Here is a 22,039-nt window from a genome sequence, read left to right on the forward strand (position 1 = left end):
TTATCCCAAGTGATATACAAGGCATACATTTCTGTTCCTTCACAACACCAAATTCTCTTAGTCTCTTTCTCTTCCATCCTCCCACAGACTGACTGAAAGATATTCTATAGAATTTTATATATTCAAAAATTAGAAAGATACATATGCTTGTCTAATTCTTTTTAAAAGAAATGTTTATTCAAAAGCAAATTATCTATACATATGTTGTCTCTAACTTTATTAAAAGACCTTTTTGTTTCAGAAAAATGGTTTGTTTAATTTAATTACTGACTCTAAATCAAATTATCCATGCAATAAAAGTTTAACAACAGTGATTAAGCTAGCATTAAATGAAATGAATGATTCTCATTAAAAATTACTATGGATGAAGGTTATATATCTCATAAGGAATTATGAGATCTTTCTGAACCAAACATGATTATTAGTTTAATAAATAATTTCCTAGGACTAAAAAGAGAATATAACCCCCCCTCCCCCCAAAAAAACACAAAACTGTTAACTTTATAGCTGCAACTTTTCATGCTGTCTTTCATTATGGACTCTATTTCATTAGAAAAATGTATAACTGAATTATGGATCTCATGGAGGCATAAATACTACCTACTCATGTAATGTACTAGAACATGCCAGCTGAGCTAGAGGTTGTGCACAGATTAAACAAATGGCAAGGAATGATTGCAGGAAGAGAGCAGCTGAAGTCACTATTCCTTGTGAGTCTTCTACATGAAATCCCCAGAGGTCACAGAGAAAGGCCTGTAACAGAAGGGAGTGAGAGAAAAGTCCTTAAACATGCCTCAAATAACCCACGATCAACCGGAAAGAGTCTTCTTAGAACTTGCAAGGTTTGTTCCCTCTCTGTAAAGAACGGCAGCCAGCAGAGAATGAAGGAAGCCACGACAGTACAAGCCAGCTTAGTTAACAACACCAACCTGGAACACAAACAGAGGGAAACAGTAAGATAAAGAGAGGTCAGTAATTCTGAGAAATCAGTCTGTGGCTCACTAACTATAATAAATGCAAATGTACAGTAATGATAAATCTATGCCACCAACACAGGTTTAAGATGAATGAGAGTCTACTTAAATCACGGTTAAGAAATTTACAACTATTAAGATGTGCAATTCCTCAACAAAAAGACTATCACCATCCTTATTAACATTTAACTTAGATGCCACTCCTAGGCAGCCATGAAGAAAAATGTCAAATTGGGATGTCTTTCTAATAAGTATACAACATGCTCTAAAGGGATGAAATCCTACAGCAATGTTCTACCAAGCCAATCCACATTACCTCCAGTAAATATATGTATTTTAAAATATTTATTGGCCACAATGCATAGCAAGCGGGATCTTGGTTCCCCAACCAGGGATCAAACCTGCGAACTTCCCTTAGAGTGGAAGTGCAGAGTTTTAACCCCTGGACCACCGGGGAAGTCCCCATAAATATTCATTGATCAAAATATTTTTCTCATTAGGAAGATTTAAAATACAATAGTATAGAACATAACAATCTCTCTTTCCAATGGAAAGAGAGCCAACACAGCCACCAACACATTAATAAGAAATCACCAAGGGGCAAAGACCACCTTCCTCCAAGGTAAGTATGCCAAATAAATTAGCTGATGTTTTGAATTCTGCTATTTAAAAGCTACTCACCCCTTTCCTTTGAGGCCTTTTTTAAAACACTTGCCAAGTAAAAAACAAAAAAATGGCAAGGAGTGGTAAAGTTCCATCTGCTTATAGTTTATAGCTAAGCAAAATGCCAGGGACCCTAGCAGGTCCCAGTCATAAGATACTCCAAGAATACCCCACAAAGCAAAGCCGAGACTCACAGAATTATATATGTTCTCATGTCAAGGAAATTATCTCAATAAGTAAAAGAGATTTTGCATTTTAAAGAACATTTTACTTATGTGATTCTGTAATAATATGTATAATCAAAACAATTTCTAAATAAAAGCTGAAAGTATTGAATTGATAAGCAAATTTGAAATTATATATAGTGGTCTCAAATATATTAAATCTACTACTAAACAGAGCAACTGATTTGTTTAGGTTTAAAGAACTCTAAATAAGTAACACATAGCTTTGTTTCTGCTGGGTTATTTTACCATATTACTGTAACAACGTACCAAAATCAATGCTCCAAAAGTTAAAAATACACAAAAACACTGAACTTACTAATATCACTATCCTTCCTCTATAATATGCATCAATAATATGAATTAATACATGTGCTTGATTGGAAATTAACAACACTGCTATGTGAAAACAGTATCACAACTAGATTTTCATTTGAAAATGGGGAGCTGAGCACTCATGTTTACCTCCTCTCCTTCCTGAGACCCCCTTAAAATGGGGAATTTTTAAAAGTATACATCTACAGCCATAAGGCAATGGCACCCCACTCCAGTACTCTTGCCTGGAAAATCCCAAGGACAGAGGAGCCTGGTGGGCTGCAGTCCATGGGGTCGCTAAGAGTCAGACACGACTGAGCGACTTGACTTTCACTTTTCACTTTCATGCATTGGAGAAGGAAATGGCAACCCACTCCAGTGTTCTTGCCTGGAGAATCCCAGGGACGGGGGAGCCTGGTTGGGTGCCATCTATGGGGTCGCACAGAGTTGGACATGACTGAAGCGACTTGGCAGCAGTAGCAGCTACAGCCATAAAGAGAACAGGGGTCGGTTATAACAGATAAAGATTTCAACACATCTGTAGAAGACAGAAAGAGGACAGAGAAGTGGCAACCAATAAAATACACTGAAAGAAGCCACAGCTTAGTGAACACACAGAGGAAGCTCAGGCTAGCAAGGAGCCTATCCGCCCTGCACACCCTCAGAGAACTCTGGAAACAAGTAGGTTGGAGTACTTGAGGATGTTAAAAAGAAAACAAGGATTAACTGAAAATTCCAAATGGAGAAGGCACATCCCACCTCATGCCTCTGCAAAGATTATCTAGGAGCCAAAGCATTTACCGCTGGGCAACGAAAGAAGGAATATTTCTCTCCCCCAAAATAGAATAAACTATCCAAGCAACTAAGTTAACACTATCATGCAAATTCCTCTGCACAGTGACATTTAAGGATCCCAGAGTGCTGGCCAGAACCCTACCGTGCACCCCACAGTGGACTAAAAGTATAGAGAGCTCACATGCAGCTTTCTCTTCTGCCTTATTCTTAGAATAAACACACCAGGATCAAATAGACATTTAAGGAACACCTATGACAGAAAAGGCCTTCCCTGGTAGCTCAGCTGGTAAAGAATCCACCTGCAATGCAGCTGACCCTGGGTTGGGAAGATCTGCTGGAGAAGGAATAGGCTACCCAGTCCAGTATTCTTGGGCTTCCCTGGTGGCTTAGCAGGTAAAGAATCCACCTGCAGTGCGGAAGACCTGGGTTCGATCCCTAGGTTGGGAAGATCCCCTGAAGAAGGGAACAGCTACCCACTCCAGTATTCTCACCTGGAGAATTCCATGAACTGTATAGTCCATGGGGTTGCAAAGAGTCAGACACAACTGAGTGACTTGCACTACTACTATGAGAGAAAAAGGACCAAAGTGAAAAGGAGAAAAGACTGACCTAGGAGAATAGAAATAATTCACAGAACAGTGGGGTAAGAAAGTAAACTGAAATTTAAGATATGCTTAACAAATGAAATTTAATACAAGTGTTAGACACAAAGCAAGATAATCTTCAAAAACATAAAACAAAGACAGATGCTCAAGATGGAGATGAAAGATCTAATATCTGTCTAACAAGCTTCAGAAAAAAGGGAGAGAATTATAAAAAAAATATTATTCATGAGAATTCCCAGAACTGAAGAACATGAGTCTTCAAAACGAATGATCCATAGTGTCCAAAACAACTGTCAAAAATGCCTCTGCCCAGACTAATATCAAATTTCAGAGCCCAAAAATTAAAAAACAGTAATAACAGAAGCAGTAGCAACAATACAAATAATAAGAGCAGTAAATATTACATGATATTTAGCACCTCCCAAGTAGGGTTTTAAATGTTTAACAAATGTCAATTCATTTAATTCTCAAGAAGCTTAAAAAGTAGGGTTTTTATCATCTCCATTTTACAAATGATGAAAGTAAAGTAAATAGTATTTTTAAAAAATGTGTTCCTATAAAATGACATAATCCTAAAAGTTTTAAGAGTTTGATTCAAGTCACAGAGAAGACGCCACTACAAATTTACCACAATGGTGAAAAGGAAAATAACTGACAATTGCTGAGGATGAGCACCTATACCATTGCTCACAGGAGTGTTACTTGGTAGATTACACTTAAAAACCATATGAGAATACTTAAACATGTGCATACCCTATAATTCAGCAATTCCACTCATAAGAATTGTGAAATAAGAAATATATTTACATGTGTACAAAGAGATCCTTACAAGAAAGTTCAAAGCAGCATAGTTTCATCATAGCCAAAACCTGGAAACACTCCAAATGTCTATCAGAAATAAAATCACGTGTACTCACGCAGTGGAATCTTACAAAGCAGTGAGAAAGAGGAGAAACCACAACTACACAGACCTGCGCGGATAACTCTCACAAAGACGATGCTGCACCAAAAACACCTAAGGCAAAGGAACACCTCCTGTGCTGTCTCTCTCATGTTAAATTCAAAGAAGGGGGAGAAGCAGACTATAGTGTTCCAAAAGTCAGTATGTGGCTGTCTTTGAGAAAGGAGGAGGGAGCAGTGCCAGGGCCGTGCACAGGGTCATTTTGGATACTAGCAATGTTCTATTTCTTGACATGGGTAACAGCCGATTCATTTATGCTTTATGTATTTTTCTGAATGAGTGTTAACATTTCAAAGTAAATATAGTTTAAAAAAATCTTATAAACAACTTCATGTTTCCTTTCTTTATCTTGGTGTTCCTATTAGACTATATGAAAGCCATGATTCTACAAAGCAAAAAAAAAAAGAGCTCAATTAGGAAAGTGGACAGAATAAAAAACATGGTGGAAGCAACTACATATCTGAATATCCTTCACAAGTCTTTTGACATATATGTATTTGAATTTTATTACTAAAATAGACTAGAGACAAAAGGAAAAACGATTAATTAAGCAATCATGGTATGGATTTTTTTTCCTTTGGGACAGATGGAGACAACCAGCAATATTTAATGCATTAGAAGACAAACTGGAGAGCCATGTACAGATTTTATCAACTTTCCTCTACAATCTGTTTACTTGAGTGTTGCTTATTTTAGGTATCAAAAATTAAACACACCAAATCCACACAGATTTAATCATTAAATTTTAGTTTCCTGAAGCTTCCAGTTACCACTATTTGTTAGAAAAACATTTTGTTTTAAAACTCACAAACTGGAAGTCTTTTTGTCAGTGTCAGATAACGTTTACAAAAGATAGAAGATGTTTTACCTTTTTAGTATTAGGAGAGCATCACTGTACTTGGCATTCTTTTTCTAACTTTCCAGAAGAGCTAATCGGTTACCAGTGTTCTATTCCCAAGCCAAATGGGTGTGAAAAAGCATTTCTACTTTTAATAAATCTGAACTTTACCCATCAAGTAAACACCTGGTGAAGAGATACTTTTATCATTTTTAAAAGGTTTATATAAGCAAGAACCCTAGTAAATAAGACATTGTAGATGACAACATTATACAAACGGAGCCTAGATTTCATGATGTGCATCTGACTTCATTTCTAAATCAGTAAAGGATACTGAAAATGTCCATAGTCGATAAGAATAAGGCCTGGGTATAGCAATATGCATAATGCAGTAGCAATCTGTAAAGAAAATTATTATGAAATAATAATCTGTTACTTGAATCAAACAAGGTAAATGCATAGTTTCATTTAACACAGTAGCAAATATTCCATTCTTACCTTCTATTTATCAAAATATTTCATTTTTATAAAACAACTCTTTAAATACTGAAGTTTTCATGGAGGTGACATAGCATACTCCAGTAAAAATGAAAAAAAAAATCACTAAAAGGTATTTGTTAGAGAAAGCACTTTTAGATATACAAATCAGATAAATTAATCTAATAATTAATCTATATAAAATGACCAAAGAGAATATTCATTAACTGTGAATATGAGAATATATAGCAACTTTTCAAAATGCCTTTCAGTTGTCATTCTCCCAAGCCAACCCAACATTCAAATTTACCAGTTAAGCAATAAATTTAGAATTCTGTGTAACTCAGAAGTATATAACTTCTAAAATTCAGTGCCTCTTATTACTACAGTTGGGCATTAAAATAATTACTCTAAGATAAGTTAATGTTTCTAAATGAAAATTAACTGACAGAAGATATACTGTTCCCTATTATCTATTCCCAAAAGCATAGCTTCCTTAAGCTCTACACTTAATAGCTAAGCTAATAAAACATTTCAGAGATGAAATGTCAAGTTATTTCAAAACCTACCTTTTTCTTAGTTGAGATTTCTTTTAAACAACAACAGTACAGAACCACTGCAGGTATGTATATCAACAAATCAGCAATTAACACTGAAAAAACAAACAAATGATTTTAAGCGAGAGTTCATCAAGATTTACTATAACCTATTAGTCACCTCTCTCCAACCTTGAGTGGGAATTCTATTAACACAAGGTTGCTACCCACTCTGGACGAGTCCTTTCCACATGGAGCCCTTTCCATTCCCTTCACCTGTGCCTAATTTCAACTGATATAGGACTAGAGAGTGTCTTAATTTCCTCTAATAAATTCACACATTAAGTTAATTAAATGTATCTAATTCTCTCTTTGCCCTGACCTGAATTTAAAAATTAAGAATACTCAAAGCAAGGGAAGTAAACTTTTATTTTCCCCTCAATATCTATATGCTCCAAATTTTCTGATGCAAACAGTACCTCAAATGTGGAGATGCATAGGAGAATCTTTTTAAATGTGAATATTTATAAAAATTCATAAAGTTTTGCTAATTAATGCATACAAAGACCTTGAGAGGCCAAGGTGAAGAAGAAACTGAAAAAAAGTGGGGAAAAAATAAAGCAATTCATAATTCTGAATGTTCAGTCCTTTCAGAACAAAGAAAAACTAATATATTAAGTTCTTCAACAATACAACATAGCTATCCAAAGAGCCTATTTTTCTCTTGTACCAGAAAACATATATTTAAGTTCAAGAATAAGGTAAACAATAGTAAACATTCAGTGTTAGATACATGCAATCTATTTTCATCCCCAGATTCTATATTTAAGATGACACTGAAAAGCTGGAACATATTCAAAGGAGTACAACCAGAGGCCTCAAAACCATGATTACATTCAAGAAACTGGTCATCTAATAAGAGCTGAAGTATCTAAGAATGTTTAACCTGGAGAGGAGATAACTTCACATGTCTGTCAGGTGTTAGGTATAAAAAGGACCAGACTTGTTCTATGTGGCCCAAGGAAACAGAACTTCATATGATTTGTGAAAGTTCAATATAAGAAGGAAATTTCTAATAATTGGAGCTCTTTGAAAATAGAACAGACTATGTCTAAAAGTCGTGAGTTTCCTCCAGATACAGGTACTGGCTCAGAAGCTAAATATCATGAGGTGAGTATGCAGGTCAGATGGGATTAAAGCATTGGAGCGGGGGGGGGGGGGGGGCATGGGGGGGATGGCGGGGAGGGGGGGGGAGTGGTGTGGGAGAGGGAGGGGCAATGCAGGTTCTCTCTTGGACCTGAGAGTCTATCATGGCGTGAATGGTAAAGAAAACAAATCTGACAAGACTTAGAGTAATTAAGGAAAAGACCCATAAAAGCCTAAGTCTTGTAAAGGTTTAAAAAAAATGTAAGCTCATTACTTTCAACTCTCAGCATACAAAAAATGCTCAATAAACATTTGTTATAAAGATTAGTTCAGCAACACTACACAGCAACACAATGTATGATATACAACTGTTGTTGTTTAGTTGCAGTCATGTCCAACTCTTTTACAATCCCATGGACTGTAGCCCACCAGGCTCCTCTGTCCATGGGATTTCCCAGGCAAGAATACTGAAGTGGGTTGCCACTTCCTTCTCCAAGGGATCTTCCCAACCCAACGACTGAACCTGCATTTCCTGCATTGGCAGGTGGGCTGTTTACCACTGAGCCAGTGGGGAAGCCCATACAACTGTAATTTACTTTAAAAGTGAAAGGGATTTATCAAAGCAAAGGCCTAAACAACTAAAACTTTAATTCAGAGCTAACCAACTTCAGGTGAGCTAATAATATTGCCCTCACTCAGCTTAACAACAGTATTTTACCTCATTTGGGTGTCCATATTATTAAGTGAGATAATAACAAATGTAAAGCACCCAGAGTTATTCGTTTCTACTGTTGTGTGTCTTAGTTTACATACACATTTGCTCAAACAGTATACATATATATGCATATGTACAGTTACACAACTGTAAAAGTCAGTAAGGACAATAATAGAACCAGTTCAAAAAAATGTTTAATTCAATGTTACATTCAACATCTACTGCTCTTTTACCTGTTGCACGCATGAAGAGCTTATGTGCCTGACTCTCATATCCACGTGATGTATGGAGAGCAATCCAGTCTGGATTTATAAACTTTGCCCTGCAAATCAAAGCATATATACATGCACTTTATGCCCCATCACTTTTAGCAATAAGGACACCTGAGGACATATGAATCTATGTTGAGAAGTGGAGCAATAGAGTTAAGGCTTAACTCTTTGTATTTAACCATGTGAAACTGACTAAAGCTAAAAAGCCGAGTCCACCTTGCTCATCTTCCAACAAACTCATGTAACATTTTAACTGAAAGCCCTACCTTCATGATACTTTCAGTGTGAAAACAGTCTAATGTGTCACCTTTCGTTTACTAAAGATGTACTTTGTAAACAGCAAGATACTAGGACTGAGGATCATAGCTTTATAATTTATCATCCTTTCAGTTATCATAATAGGCTACAATAAATAGCTGTTAATCATAAATCACTGCATAAAACTGAACATAATTATTAAAGATACATTAAGTTTTCAATAGTATTACATTTTCCAGAACACTGAAAAGTACAACTAGTTACCATGAAGTTTGGAGACATATTTTTAGTCCAGGAAGCTAATTTTTTAAAAATATGAAACGGTAAAATAAGTTCAGAAGATACTGTGAAGAAGTTCCTCAAATTTCTACTGACACACTGCAGGTCTGAAATGGAATACCACTACAGAGTAGAACTGGGTCTCTACTAAACAGAAGTGCCTTATCATCTATAAACCATTCCATGCCTGTAAAAGAAGGAATTCCAATCCGATCTTAAATCATAAGTGAAACACTACAGTACTTCTAGTTTCTAACTTGACTGGTTAATCACAATACCATTTAGACCTTTATTTTTCATTTACTTTGGGCCATTCCAGGAAAAAAGCTTTCCTATGCACAACTAATCATATTAGATATATTTCTCAGTAAACCATGCATAATTGGTAACATTTCTACTTCAAAACAAAGCTAGATTTTTTTGCATCTCTTTCTAGCATTTCCACCAAAAAGATTACACAAATATTAAAACTCTGATAGTTAACTTTCCTACAAACCAATTATAAAGGCATGGTGCTCTACAAACCATAATACAATAATAGCTACAAATGATCTCTCCTCCAATCAACAAACTGTTCCTTACTGCATCTGCTAAGGGCATAAATATGTAGTTATGTTAAGGAAGAAAAACTTACACATATGCACATAAAAAACTATGATAAGCTGTAAGAGGTGGATAGTCCAATCCCCAATACTGCAAATTGTTATCACTGCTGTTAAAATACCTGGAAAAAAAAAGAAAGCACCACTCCATCAATCAATATTCAAGAAATAGACTTGTATTCAATATGTCATTTAACTTGAAAAAACATATAAGGTAAAAAAAAATCATCTACATTTTTTCTTTTCCTCTTCTCTCAAAAACTTTTGTGAACTCACAATTAAAGTTGTTAATGAGTAGTGTGACTAAATTATTATCTAAACTGAAGTACTCTTAAGAGTGAAAGAGGAAGCTATTAATAATTAAGCCATAACAATAGAGGTAAACCAAGATTGTCACAGGCAAATTGGAACTTGTTGTCATTTTACTATTAGTAAACTTAAACAATGACTAATACTTATACAAAAGAAAATATGCAACGAAAAAGAGAATTTGCTTCTGACATTCTAAAAATTACAGAAACAATGTGAAATCACAATTTTAAAAAGTAAAAAATGAATGTTAAAATCATGTAAAGATTTGGTTTGCAAAGAAAGAAATACTGCGTGAAACAGGTAGACTTATTAATATCACTTTGAACACAATTCAACCAACATTTAATGAGAGCCTATTACATGCAAAATTCTGTGAATTAAGGAAAAACACTATATGTAAAGTTCATAAATTAATAGTTGGTTAAACTATTTAATTCATCATGTAATAATTGGTTAAACTATTTAAAATAACTGGTTAACCAATTAACCAGTTGGTTAGAAAGGGAAGAAACTACATATGAATACTGTGACTCAAGAAATGAAAATTTACATAGACTACATAGACTATAATAATTTACATAAGACTCCTTAACTATAATCTTTATAACTAGACAGCTTCTTCTATCCAAATAATTTTCTCAATCATTACAAGAATTTATAATAATGGACACCAAACTATATACAATATAAATAATCACTATCCCTAAGCCTGTTTCAGTCAGTTCAGTTGCTCAGTCGTGTCCAACTCTGCGACCCCATGGACTGCAGCACACCAGGCCTCCCTGTCCATTGACAATTCCCAGAGTTTACTCAAACTCATGTCCATTGAGTCAGTGATACCATCCAACCATCTCATCCTCTGTCATCCCCTTCTCCTCCCGCCCTCAATCTTTCCCAGCATTAGGGTCTTTTCCAATGAGTCAGTTCTTCGTATCAGGTGGCCAAAGTATTGGAGTTTCAGCCTCAACATCAGTCCTTCCAATGAATATTCAGGACTGATTTCCTTTAGGATGGACTGGTATGATCTCCTTGTAGTCCAAGGGACTCTCAAGAGTCTTCTCCAACACCACAGTTGGAAATCATCAATTCTTTGGCACTCAGCTTTCTATATAGTCCAACTCTCACATCCATACATGACTACTGGAAAAACCATAGCTTTCTAGCCAGACCTTTGTTGGCAAAGTAATGTCTCTGCTTTTGAATATGCTGTCTAGGTTGGTCATAACTGTTCTTTCAAAGAGCAAGCATCTTTTAATTTCATGGCTGCAGTCACCATCTGCAGTGATTTTGGAGCCCCAAAAATAAAGTCTGTCACTGTTTCCACTGTTTCCCCATCTATTTCCCATGAAGTGACAGGACCAGATGCCATGATCTTAGTTTTCTGAATGTTGAATTTTAAGCCAACTTTTTCACTCTCCTCTTTCACTTTCATCAAGAGGCTTTTTAGTTTTTCTTCACTTTCTGCCATAAGGGTGGTGTCATCTGCATATCTGAAGTTATTGATATTCCTCCCAGCAATCTTGATTCCAGCTTGTGCTTCATCCAGCCCAGCATTTCTCATGATGTACTCTGCATATAAGTTAAATAAGCAGGGTGACAATATACAGCCTTGACATACTCCTTTCCCTATTTGGAACCAGTCTGTCATTCCATGTCCAGTACTAACTGTTGCTTCCTGACCTGCATATAGATTTTTCAAGAGGCAGGTCAGGTGGTCTGGTATTCCCATCTCTTGAAGAATTTTCCACAGTCAATATTCCACAGTCAATAAAGCAGATGTTTTTCTGGAACTCTCTAGATTTTTCGATGATCCAACAGATGTTGGCAATTTGATCTCTGTAGGGCCACCCAAGACAGACGGGTCATGGTGGAGAGTTCCGATAAAACGTGGTCCACTGGAGAAGGGAATGGTAAACCACTTAAGCAGTCTTGCCTTGAGAACCCCATGAACAGTATGAAAAAGCAAAAAAAAAAAAAAAATCCTGTTTCAAATGGGTCACAATTTTTTGACATCACAACCCCTTACTCTGAGACTGAAAAAAAAAAGTTTTAAGTTGGCCTTTATCATGATCCAGTTAAATAACCTACTACAGTTGACCCTGAACAACATGCAGATTAGGGGCACTGACTCTCCATGCAGTTGAAAATCCAAGTATAATTTACAGTCAGCCATCTCTCTCCGAGGTTCCTCTGGATCTAGGTTCCACAACCTCGGATTCAACCAACCATGGTTTCTGTAGTACAGTATTTACTATTGAAAGAAATCCATGTATAAAGGGGCCTGCACAGTTCAAACCCATGTTGTTCAAGGATCAACTGTATTCATCTTCAAAAGGTCTACTTTTCTTAGTGTCTGATACACAATATGTAGGTTTGTATGCAGGGAGTGAGGATTAATAAAATGATCAGGGCATGCTAGACAGCCATGGGCACAGTACAGCATGGTATCTTCTGGTGACAGTTATGTACCGCAGCAGCAACATCCATGTGAACAATCCTGGTTCCTGTATCTATCTGGCTGGAACTCAAAATCAAGATACAGTGAACCCAAGACTCCATATAAGTCAGAGTCCCTTTCAACAGCTTGAAACTGGGAAGCTGGGCCAGGCCAATAGTGGAAACCAGAGGACCCACTTCTCTAAATAGGGTTACCTGAACACAGGTACCAAACTGCGTTATTTCCAAATTCACGTAATGACAGGGAGCATTAGCACAAGGTTTTATTGTATTTACCCCAAAGAGTTGTTGAAGGACTGAATTAAACATGTAAAACTGTGAAGCAACTGCCTGACACAAAGTGAGTGTGCAACAGTAGTTCTAAGTGGTCATTAGCTACAAAACCACTGGGATGGATACAGTAGTGGCAAAGCATCAGATAATTCAAAAATCACATTTTGAACAATATAATTTGATTTGTTTTTCAGCTTCTTCTAAGGCAAAAGCTATTTTTCATGTACTTTAACACTGAGGTCCACTGGAGATAGCGAAGGAGGCATGGGTGGTATGCAAAGGTACACACTAACAGTAAAACCACCGGTTGGACTGGGAAGAAGGAATAATACAACCAACAACTGTGCTACCTACTTTATGGAAATGCATAAGTAAGAAGAGAGAAATTTGTGGAAAAAGATAGCTTAAAATTGTTTCAAGTAAAGCTTCAAAATCTACCCGTAGAAACAAAGCAAATAGTTAATTCTCCTGCTTTATATGTATCAGATCCACCTGAAAAGTTGGATAAATACCATTGGAATGGAATGTCCTTTCCCACTGAATTCCCATGTAATCTCAGTAGATGTTTTATCAGAAAAAAACTCTAGCTGCCACAGCAAACTACAAAATTACTCCAAATGTGTTATCATTAACTTCAAAATGTAATTTTTTCTAATATATTGTGGCTATTTTTGCTTTGTACAAAAATATATTCTATTTTAAAACAGTTCCAAACTTAAAGTTAAGTTTCAAGAACAGTTCAAAGAATGTCTATATATCAAATGTAAAAATTTAATAAAAAACACCTTAAGAAAAATTCAAAGAACAGAAAGAAGATATTTATTTTATACATATACACACACCAAAACAAATGATTAAACTGCAGAATACTATTATACACTGCCGAATACTACGGCAGACAGACTTTAAAATCATCCCTGTGAACCCATCTCCTGGTATTCCTGCCACGTGTGTGTACATTAATTCCCTCCCCTTGAGTATGGACAAGACATGTGACTTGCTAGTAAACAACCAAGTACAAAAAAGTGACAGGATGATCATTCTTATGCTTATGTTTTACATATATGGAAGATTCCATCTTGCTGGCTAAGCTACAGAGTACTCCCTTTCACTGACTTGGAAGAAGAAAACTGTCATGTTTCAGTAAGTGGGCATAGTGGAGAAGCCACATAGCAAGACACTGCAGGGAGACTCTAGAAGATAAAGATAGATTCCAATAAGAAACCAAAGCCCTTAGTTTTATAGATGCAAGGAAATTAATTCTGCCAATAACTTGAGGCAACTTGGAAATGGTTCTTTCCCCAGCTGAGCCTCTGATAAGACTGCAGTCTCAGACAACAACTGGATTGCAGCCTCCGGAGACTCTGATCATAATACTGAAATAAGCTGTGCCCAGACTTCTATAATAAATGTGTGTTTTGGATTTCCCTGGAGGTACAGTGGTTAAGAATCCTCCTGCCAATGGAGGGGACACAGGTTCGATCCCTGGTCCAGGAAGACTCCACATGCTGTGGGGCAACTGAGCCTGTGAACCAGAACTACCGAAGCCTGTGCACCTGCAGCCCACGCTCCTCAACAAGAGAAGTCACTGCAGTGAGAAGCCAGCACCACAAGCAGAGAGCAGCTCCCACCTGCCACAACCAGAGAAAGCCCGGCACAACAATGAGGAACACAGGGCAACCAAAAATGAAAAACAAGTGTGTGTTTAAGTAATCACCGTTTTTGTGGTCATTTGTTACACAGGAGAGAAAGTTAATGTAATTTTTTATCTTAAAATCACACAAATCATTACAAAAAAGATCAGCAATTCATCAGTAACATGGGGGAAATATATAAATATGCAAATTTGAGAAAAACATGTTGATCAGTAAATACACCAGGGGCTTCCCAGGTAACACCATGGCAAAGAATCTGCCTGTCAATGCAGAGACACAAGAGACGTGGGTTTGATCCCTGGGTTGGGAAGATCCCCTGGAGCAGGAAATGGCAACCCACTACAGTATTCTTGCCTGGAAAATTCCACGGACAGAGGAGCCTGGTAGGCTATATAGTCCATGGGGTCACAAAGAGTCGGACATGAAGGAAAATCAACATCACATGTACTCAAGGAAATGGAAATTTTAGAAGTCTGGTATTGTTATTATTAAATATTGGTAAGGGTAAGAGATATTCTGGTATTGGTATCTATTATAACTGGCTACTTTAGAGATTCCGCTTCTAGGAATCTACCTAGAAAAAAAATGTACACATGCATATAGGAGAAATGTACTTTAGTTAATCATTCCCCTACCAAAATATATTTAGGCTTCTCATAGTTATAACAATGCTGAAATAAACAGTGGTTCCCACAATTCCTCACTTATGAAACTGTGATCTTGTTTTAAAAAGCAACATACTCAGGGTAGGTGGACACTTCTCCTACCCCAGGTGATAAACCATGCCTGCACTAAGCCAGGCATTTCTATTAATGATTGCTTTAAGGGTAGAAAAGATTTTGCTCCATAACAAAAAGAGACGTAAAAAATAAGGTATTTTTATTATTCCTGCCTCGAATATGGTTGTACAAAGTCACAGTGCTGGTAGCCTTGGCAGTCATCTGAGTAAAAAGCCTCAGGATGAAAAGCCAACATGCCAAGAAGAGAGGAAAGGAAGAAAATGGAAAAGCCTGAGTTCTTTAACTGCTATCATTGAGCCACTCTACCAGCCCTGCAAAGACCTACTTATGGAGATAATTATTTTATTGCTTAAACTACTATTAGGTTTTCTGCTGCTGCTGTCACTTCAGTCGTGTCCGACTCTATGCAACCCCATAGATGGCCTCCCACCAGGCTCCCCCGTCCCTGGGATTCTCCAGGCAAGAACACTGGAGTGGGTTGCCATTTCCTTCTCCAATGCATGAGAGTGAAAAGTGAAAGTGAAGTCGCTCAGTCGTGTCTGACTCAGCGACCTCATGGACCGCAGCCCACCAGGCTCCTCCGTCCATGGGATTTTCCAGGCAAGAGTACTGGAGTGGGGTGCCATTGTCTTCTCCAAGGTTTTCTACTACTTAATGCCAAAAGTGCTTCTGACATCACACGTTAAGGAATTGTCATTATAAAAATTATAAAAATTGTCATTTAAAGAAAAAAGTTGCTTGCATCTATCACTTTCAACTATGTACAATGAAATGGAATAAATCAGTTTTTAAATTTAGAATTATAAAGCTGACATTTTAAAACTTTACCTGATAGATTCTGATTTCATATTTCAGACAACTATATCACTTGAAAGTTTTGACTATAACTAACTTTCTAGATGAACACAGAAAGACTTCACACTTGGAAAACTGAAGTTAAAAAATAAGAAACCATTCTTCAGTCACATTACTAGGTAACAAAAATGGCAAACTAATCAAATTTGACAAAATTAGACAATTCAAAATATTAGAAATGTTATTTCCAATACAGATTTATATCCACTGTTGAAAATAGTGAACCTGTCCCAAGTATATATTTTCTGTTTTGTAAACTATGCCATTGAGATATATCTTTTTCAATGACAGTCATTATGAATGATATAACAATAAACTTGAAACTACGAAAAAAAAAAGAGAAATCACATCATTTAAACATTAGAACTTGGTACTTTCACTGCCATGGCCTCTGATTCAATCCCTGGTCAGGGAACTAAGATTCTACAAGCTGTGCAGTGAGGTCAAAAACAACCAAAAAACAAATATGCACACATCTATTAAAAAAAAACAAGAATATCAAATATTTAGCTGATCTCTATTATAAATACTCCAAATTTGGAGTAGGTAGAGCCAACCTATTAATAGAGAGTTCAATGTGAAGTTCTTATATACAACTCTCTTTCATAAAGGAGTTAAATAAAAGCAGTGACCAAAGCAATCAAGAGAATGATAAAAACAGTTTGTACAACCAGGTTTAAACAAATAATCTACCAGGCACATAATAAGTAAAAAAAGAATACTATCATCAATTATCAGAACATGTTCAACAAAAATGGCAATGCACAGATTTTTTTGAAGACATAACTACAGCTAACATTTATTGAGAGCTCATTACACTTCAGGCACTGGTGTAAGTGCTTTAAGTGAATCATTTTATTCAGTCTTCACAATAGCCCAGTGAAATATGTATTCTATTATTTCTATTCTGTGAGTGATAAAACTGTGGCAGAGACAGTTAAATAACTTGCCAAAGCTCACACTGCCAGTAAAGAATACAGGCTCCGTCTGAACACTAACACACACACATACACAGGCAGTCTGACTCAAACATCTACATTCTTCATCACTAAGCTACTGCTTCTTTACATCTCATACGTTCCTAACAGAGAAACTTTGAGGAACCGCCAAAAGAAATATTCTAAGCCCATAAACTTTCACAGTTTATATCCTGAGGAGCTTTCCTATCCTTAAAGTGTCCTATCCTTAAAGTTCTAGTTTTGTATCATATTCCAGCTGGTAGTTGACTATATGGTAACTTTCAGGAGGATAAAATTTCAAAATGAGCTGACAATATACAGGGTAACATATGTGACTTCAGTAAATAGGAAGAGGATGCTAAAGATGAAGAAACAGAGTATTTTCCTTTTAAGTAATTTCAAATAATCTACTTTAACTGATAATAAAATCAAGTTAAAATTATCCATACCATTGTTTGATGGGTAAATTAAAAGTAATCTCTTGCCAGTGTCTCTGAGCTTCATAATCACCAAACATAGGGGGCTTTCCAGCACCTAAAATAATAAGGAAAACAAAGCAAAATAAATTTATACTTCAATTATCATTGTCTTACGGCGATCACATTCAAGGAATGAGGAAGGGCAGATACTGAGGTGACAACTGGGATAATGTTAGGGGAGCACATGAAGCTGAGTGGGAACCAATAGGTGTTCACTGCAGAGCACTCACCTTATGAGCTCCACTGCCTTCCTTTGCCCTAATAAACAAAACAGAACTTCCTGTCCCACTGTCAGCTACATAAGCTTTTTAAATTAGCATTTTCTGTTTAAAAGAAAGCCAATTTGTGTTTATTTTCAACTCCCCTCCCCGGTATTTAGAGTATATAAGTACCTCCCTTAACACAATCACTATAAATTTCCCAAAGTTGCTTGTAAATTGGAATTTTGTAACTCCAGTTCACTGAAAGACTCAGTATTTTTCTTAAATGGTAAAAAATTCTATAAAGCAAAGAATCTTTAAAAAAAAAATATATATATATACTTTAGTATACTAGTGATTTTATTTCCTCATGAAAATTTTCTAAACTATAAAGATAGTATAGATGGAAGAAAAGGACACAGAAGTGACTTCAAAAGTCAGAGATGAGGTCTGAATTGTGGCCCTGCTAGCACACTGAGTGACACTGTGTCCCGGAGCAAATGACCTTAGCTCTCTAAGCCTCAGCACATTAAAAACAGAATCAATACTATCACACCTAAAGGACTGCTGGAATAAAGAAGATAATGAACATAAAATGCTCTGTGTAGTGCCTGGTACACATAAACATTCAATAAATATTAACACTAATTAGGTTTCTTTTATTTATTTTTTTTTTGGCCATGCCGTGCAGCATGTGGGAGCTTAGTTCTCTGACCAGGGATGGAACCCACACCCTATGGGCTAGAAGCACCCAGTCTTGACCACTAGACCACCAGGGAAATCCTTTACTTAGTTTTTAATTAACCAGTTGATAATACTAATCACAAGATATCCAAGTTTATTTTTACTTCATGAGAAACACTGTAAACTATACTGTCCAATAAGTATCATAAAACAATTGTAATAACGTATGTCTATAATTTACAAAGAGCTTTTATAAACTAACTATAATAACTTAAGGTCAAGTATAGAACCAAAAACCAAAGACATTGATTAGGTCAGGGTTTGATGTCAAATGAATTATATTAAAAACTGCCAGTTTATAGTTAACTTCTAAATTGCAAATAAGGGATAATAGATCTTTAATAACTATCAACAGACAGTGTCTACTACATGCCAAATACAACAATGAAGTAGGGATTATTATCATCCCCAGTTCATAGCTGGCAAACTGGAAACAGGGTCACCGAGGTAATGAGTAGCACAGTCTGGTCTGGAACCCAGGCAGACCGGCTCCGTAATTCATGTTCCTAGCTCCTGTTGTGTATTGCCTCACAACTTGGTTAAGTTGTTGCCTCAACAACTAGGTTCTTAACCCTAAATCATTTTACATGACATAAAGGTAATTCCACTTAGTAAATAGTAAACAAACCACTCTTTAGCTAGCAGTTGATTACAAAATTTTATGAGAAAGCCCGAATAGGTACAGTACAGACACAGGTTTCTCAATCAGCAAGTAAAAAAATCACATGTAGTCATATATTCATTAATCCATTGGGAAGGTGTACCACACTGGTGAAGGACATATTATCACTTTTTACTCTAACCCAGATATTCTCTAGCTTTGAAACACAACATTAAGTAGATTTTTTGCATTTTAACAGCCATATTATACCACTATTCCTTAAATGCTAACATCTCCACCAAGGAGATACTCCTTATAATTATGGGGAAAGCAGATTAACATCTCCAAAGGGTATACACAGTGAGTGACTGCCACAAAGAACTGCCCACAGTAGAGACACATGGATACACACACAAAAACCTACCCCTGTCTCTCTCTCTTGGAAAGTACTATGTCTTGTTCATTTTTGCTTTCTCCGGATGTAAATGCACCTAGCAGATTCTCTGTGAATGATGATGTAGCAAGGATGTCAATATTATCAATATGATATAACAAGGATTTTAAGTTAAAAAAGATTTGAAATTTTGAGTCTCTGATTTTCCACTTACTAAATGTGCAACACTAAGCAGTTTGTGACAGACCAATTAATTACACCAAGGCTACTTTAACACAATGCCCATACATTGGTTCCTGCCTCAAAACATCTTTAAGTTACTATCTGACATTTTGAAATTCCAAGCCTCCGTTCATGCTGCTTACTCTCTCTCCCTATTCATATAACTCTTGTTTCAACTCATATCCAACGTTTAAGAACCAGCTCAACTGCCAAATTCACCACAAAACCTTCCCGTATAAATTAAAAGCACACTGATCATTAATTATTGACTTCTCAGAAGGGCAAACTATAGACATCGTACTTATGTAGATATATAATATGGTTAGATAGCATCACTGACTCAATAGACATGAATTTGAGCAAACTCCAGGAGAGAGCGAAGGACAGGGAAGCCTGGTGTGCTGCAGTCCATGGGGTCGCAGAGTTGGACATGACTTAGTGACTGAACAACAACAATATATTTTAAGCATTACTCATCAAACCTCTATATTATTGTTTTATTATTCAAACAAGTGGTGAAATACTTATTTTCCTTACATGAGGCCAGGGATTCTCAGTGTGATTACGGAAAAAGAATTATTAGCAACTTCAGTAGTGAAAACATTTCTAAGTACTTAAGAGCAAAATAAAGTGCCAAGAACTTTAGATGTAATTCATTTGATCCTCAACCTATGATTTTATCAGCATTTTACTGATGAAGAGACTAAAACTCTGAAATTTTAAAATAACTTGTGCACCGTCACACAGTCAGTAAGACACAGTAACATTCAAACTCACAGGTGTTTAATCTCAGTGCCTGAGTCCTTGTCAGAGCAGAAATGATTTGAATATATATAGAATCATGAATTGAATAAGAAATAGAAGACAAGAGACATTACAAAAAATTAACACCAAAGGAAGTGTATCAATTGTTTAGTGAACTGAAAACCTGTTACCACAATATCTCAGAGCATTATCTCCTCCTTTTGTTTAACAAACAGCATATAAAAAAAGCAGAAATCAAAATAGGTAAGTAAAGCAGGTTTTTAAAAAGGAAAAAAATTGACTTCTCATGATACTTATGTTTTCAGTATCATATATTTGGTCACATGATTATACTATTTTCTAATAGCGACCTAAATGAGAATTTTAGTTCCAATGGACACAGAATGTGATTTTTCCAGAGTTCAAAGGAAACATATTGTGAGACATACAGTATATACTTTCAACAGAACAGAATGGGAAATTAACCTACAATTTTTTAAAAAAAGGAAAATAATTCCCCAATGAATTAACTGCATCCTTGCATGTGCATTTTATAGATGTACGTATGTACGCTGGTGGGTATGCTTCTCTTTTTAAGCATACAGCTACTGTCTATAGGAAGATAGGAATTGACTTTTATTGTTTGTTTGTTTTTTGGTCCACTGGGATAATAAAAGTCATAGAGAATCTTAAGTAATTTCCTATACCTGAAAAAATCCAACTATCTAGATTTTCTGAAATTGCTCTAGACTTGTGGTCAATGTGGAGGAATTTACTACCATTCTCTAACAAATAGAAGAATGGATAATGACTCTCTTTAGGGTTGAGAAACAAGTTTCTATCCAGAGTCTGACCTACTTCAATAAATTCAGCTGACACTGGCTATGAAATTAGTACTTAAGTTTTTAAAACTGCTAAAGTGCCCTTAAAGCAACCCAGAAGGACAACCTAACTGCACCTAAGGGAGCTTCACTTGGGAAGGGCAAAAAGGATTCCTTCTACTGTGATTAATTCTACAAATTCATTTACATGAAATTCAGAATTACATAAAGAAAACATATTAATGTACATTTACAAAGCTCCAATTTTGTCTCATTCTTAGGAAAATGAGCTTAAGCACCACTTAAATGTTCATTTTATTAATTGCTGAATTGTTCAGAATTATGTAGAATTTAAAAAACAAGTAGTTTCTTTGATAACAATATGTACTAATTGCCTTTACATTGAAATTTTAAACATGCTAAGAGAAGAGAATATGGCTAAAATTTTCCCTAATAATTCCCCTTTTATATGTTCCCAGTGAGTAAGAAGAAACATTACAAATAACAATGGGTAAGCGGAGAGAAAGTATACAGTATGTGCATCTCCAAAGAAGAAATAATGGCCGAATACTAAGCAAGCTCACCTGAGCTTCCCCGCTCCAGGGTTTCCTAATTACGATCTGAAGCAAAACGAAAGCAAACTAAAATAAGCACGTTAAAAACAAACTATAATCAAAAAAGTATTTCAATTATAGAGGGAAAAAAATCTCAACAGAATCACAGACGTTACACTCTTAAGTAATTCTCCCAATCTCCAATGATACATTGTTAACACTCTTTACCACAGAGTTGGGAACTCTGACAGAATAACCATTTTGGCATTTCTATTTTTCTCATCTGAAAAATGATTTTAAAAAAATGTATCAACCACCTACAAAAGATGCTACAAATATTTCCATTTACAGTAATAATACTCTTCTTAC

The 22,039-nt window shown here is 36.0% G+C and overlaps 1 protein-coding gene across 1 annotated transcript in view; it reads right to left on the reverse strand.

Annotated features, from left to right (window-relative positions):
* Positions 1–22,039, reverse strand: part of ALG6 (ALG6 alpha-1,3-glucosyltransferase) — a 57,545-nt gene that overhangs the window by 19,057 nt on the left and 16,449 nt on the right. The window contains exons 3-9 of the mRNA XM_061411738.1: positions 17,361–17,445; positions 9,693–9,782; positions 8,483–8,571; positions 6,422–6,504; positions 5,710–5,774; positions 1,656–1,841; positions 794–929 (exon numbers count right to left, since the gene is read on the reverse strand). Coding sequence (XP_061267722.1) covers positions 794–929; positions 1,656–1,841; positions 5,710–5,774; positions 6,422–6,504; positions 8,483–8,571; positions 9,693–9,782; positions 17,361–17,445 — 734 coding nt within the window. The remainder of the gene's footprint in view (positions 1–793; positions 930–1,655; positions 1,842–5,709; positions 5,775–6,421; positions 6,505–8,482; positions 8,572–9,692; positions 9,783–17,360; positions 17,446–22,039) is intronic.

Source organism: Bos javanicus, chromosome 3 (genome assembly GCF_032452875.1).
Source record: "Bos javanicus breed banteng chromosome 3, ARS-OSU_banteng_1.0, whole genome shotgun sequence".
In the NCBI taxonomy this organism is placed as follows: domain Eukaryota; kingdom Metazoa; phylum Chordata; class Mammalia; order Artiodactyla; family Bovidae; genus Bos; species Bos javanicus.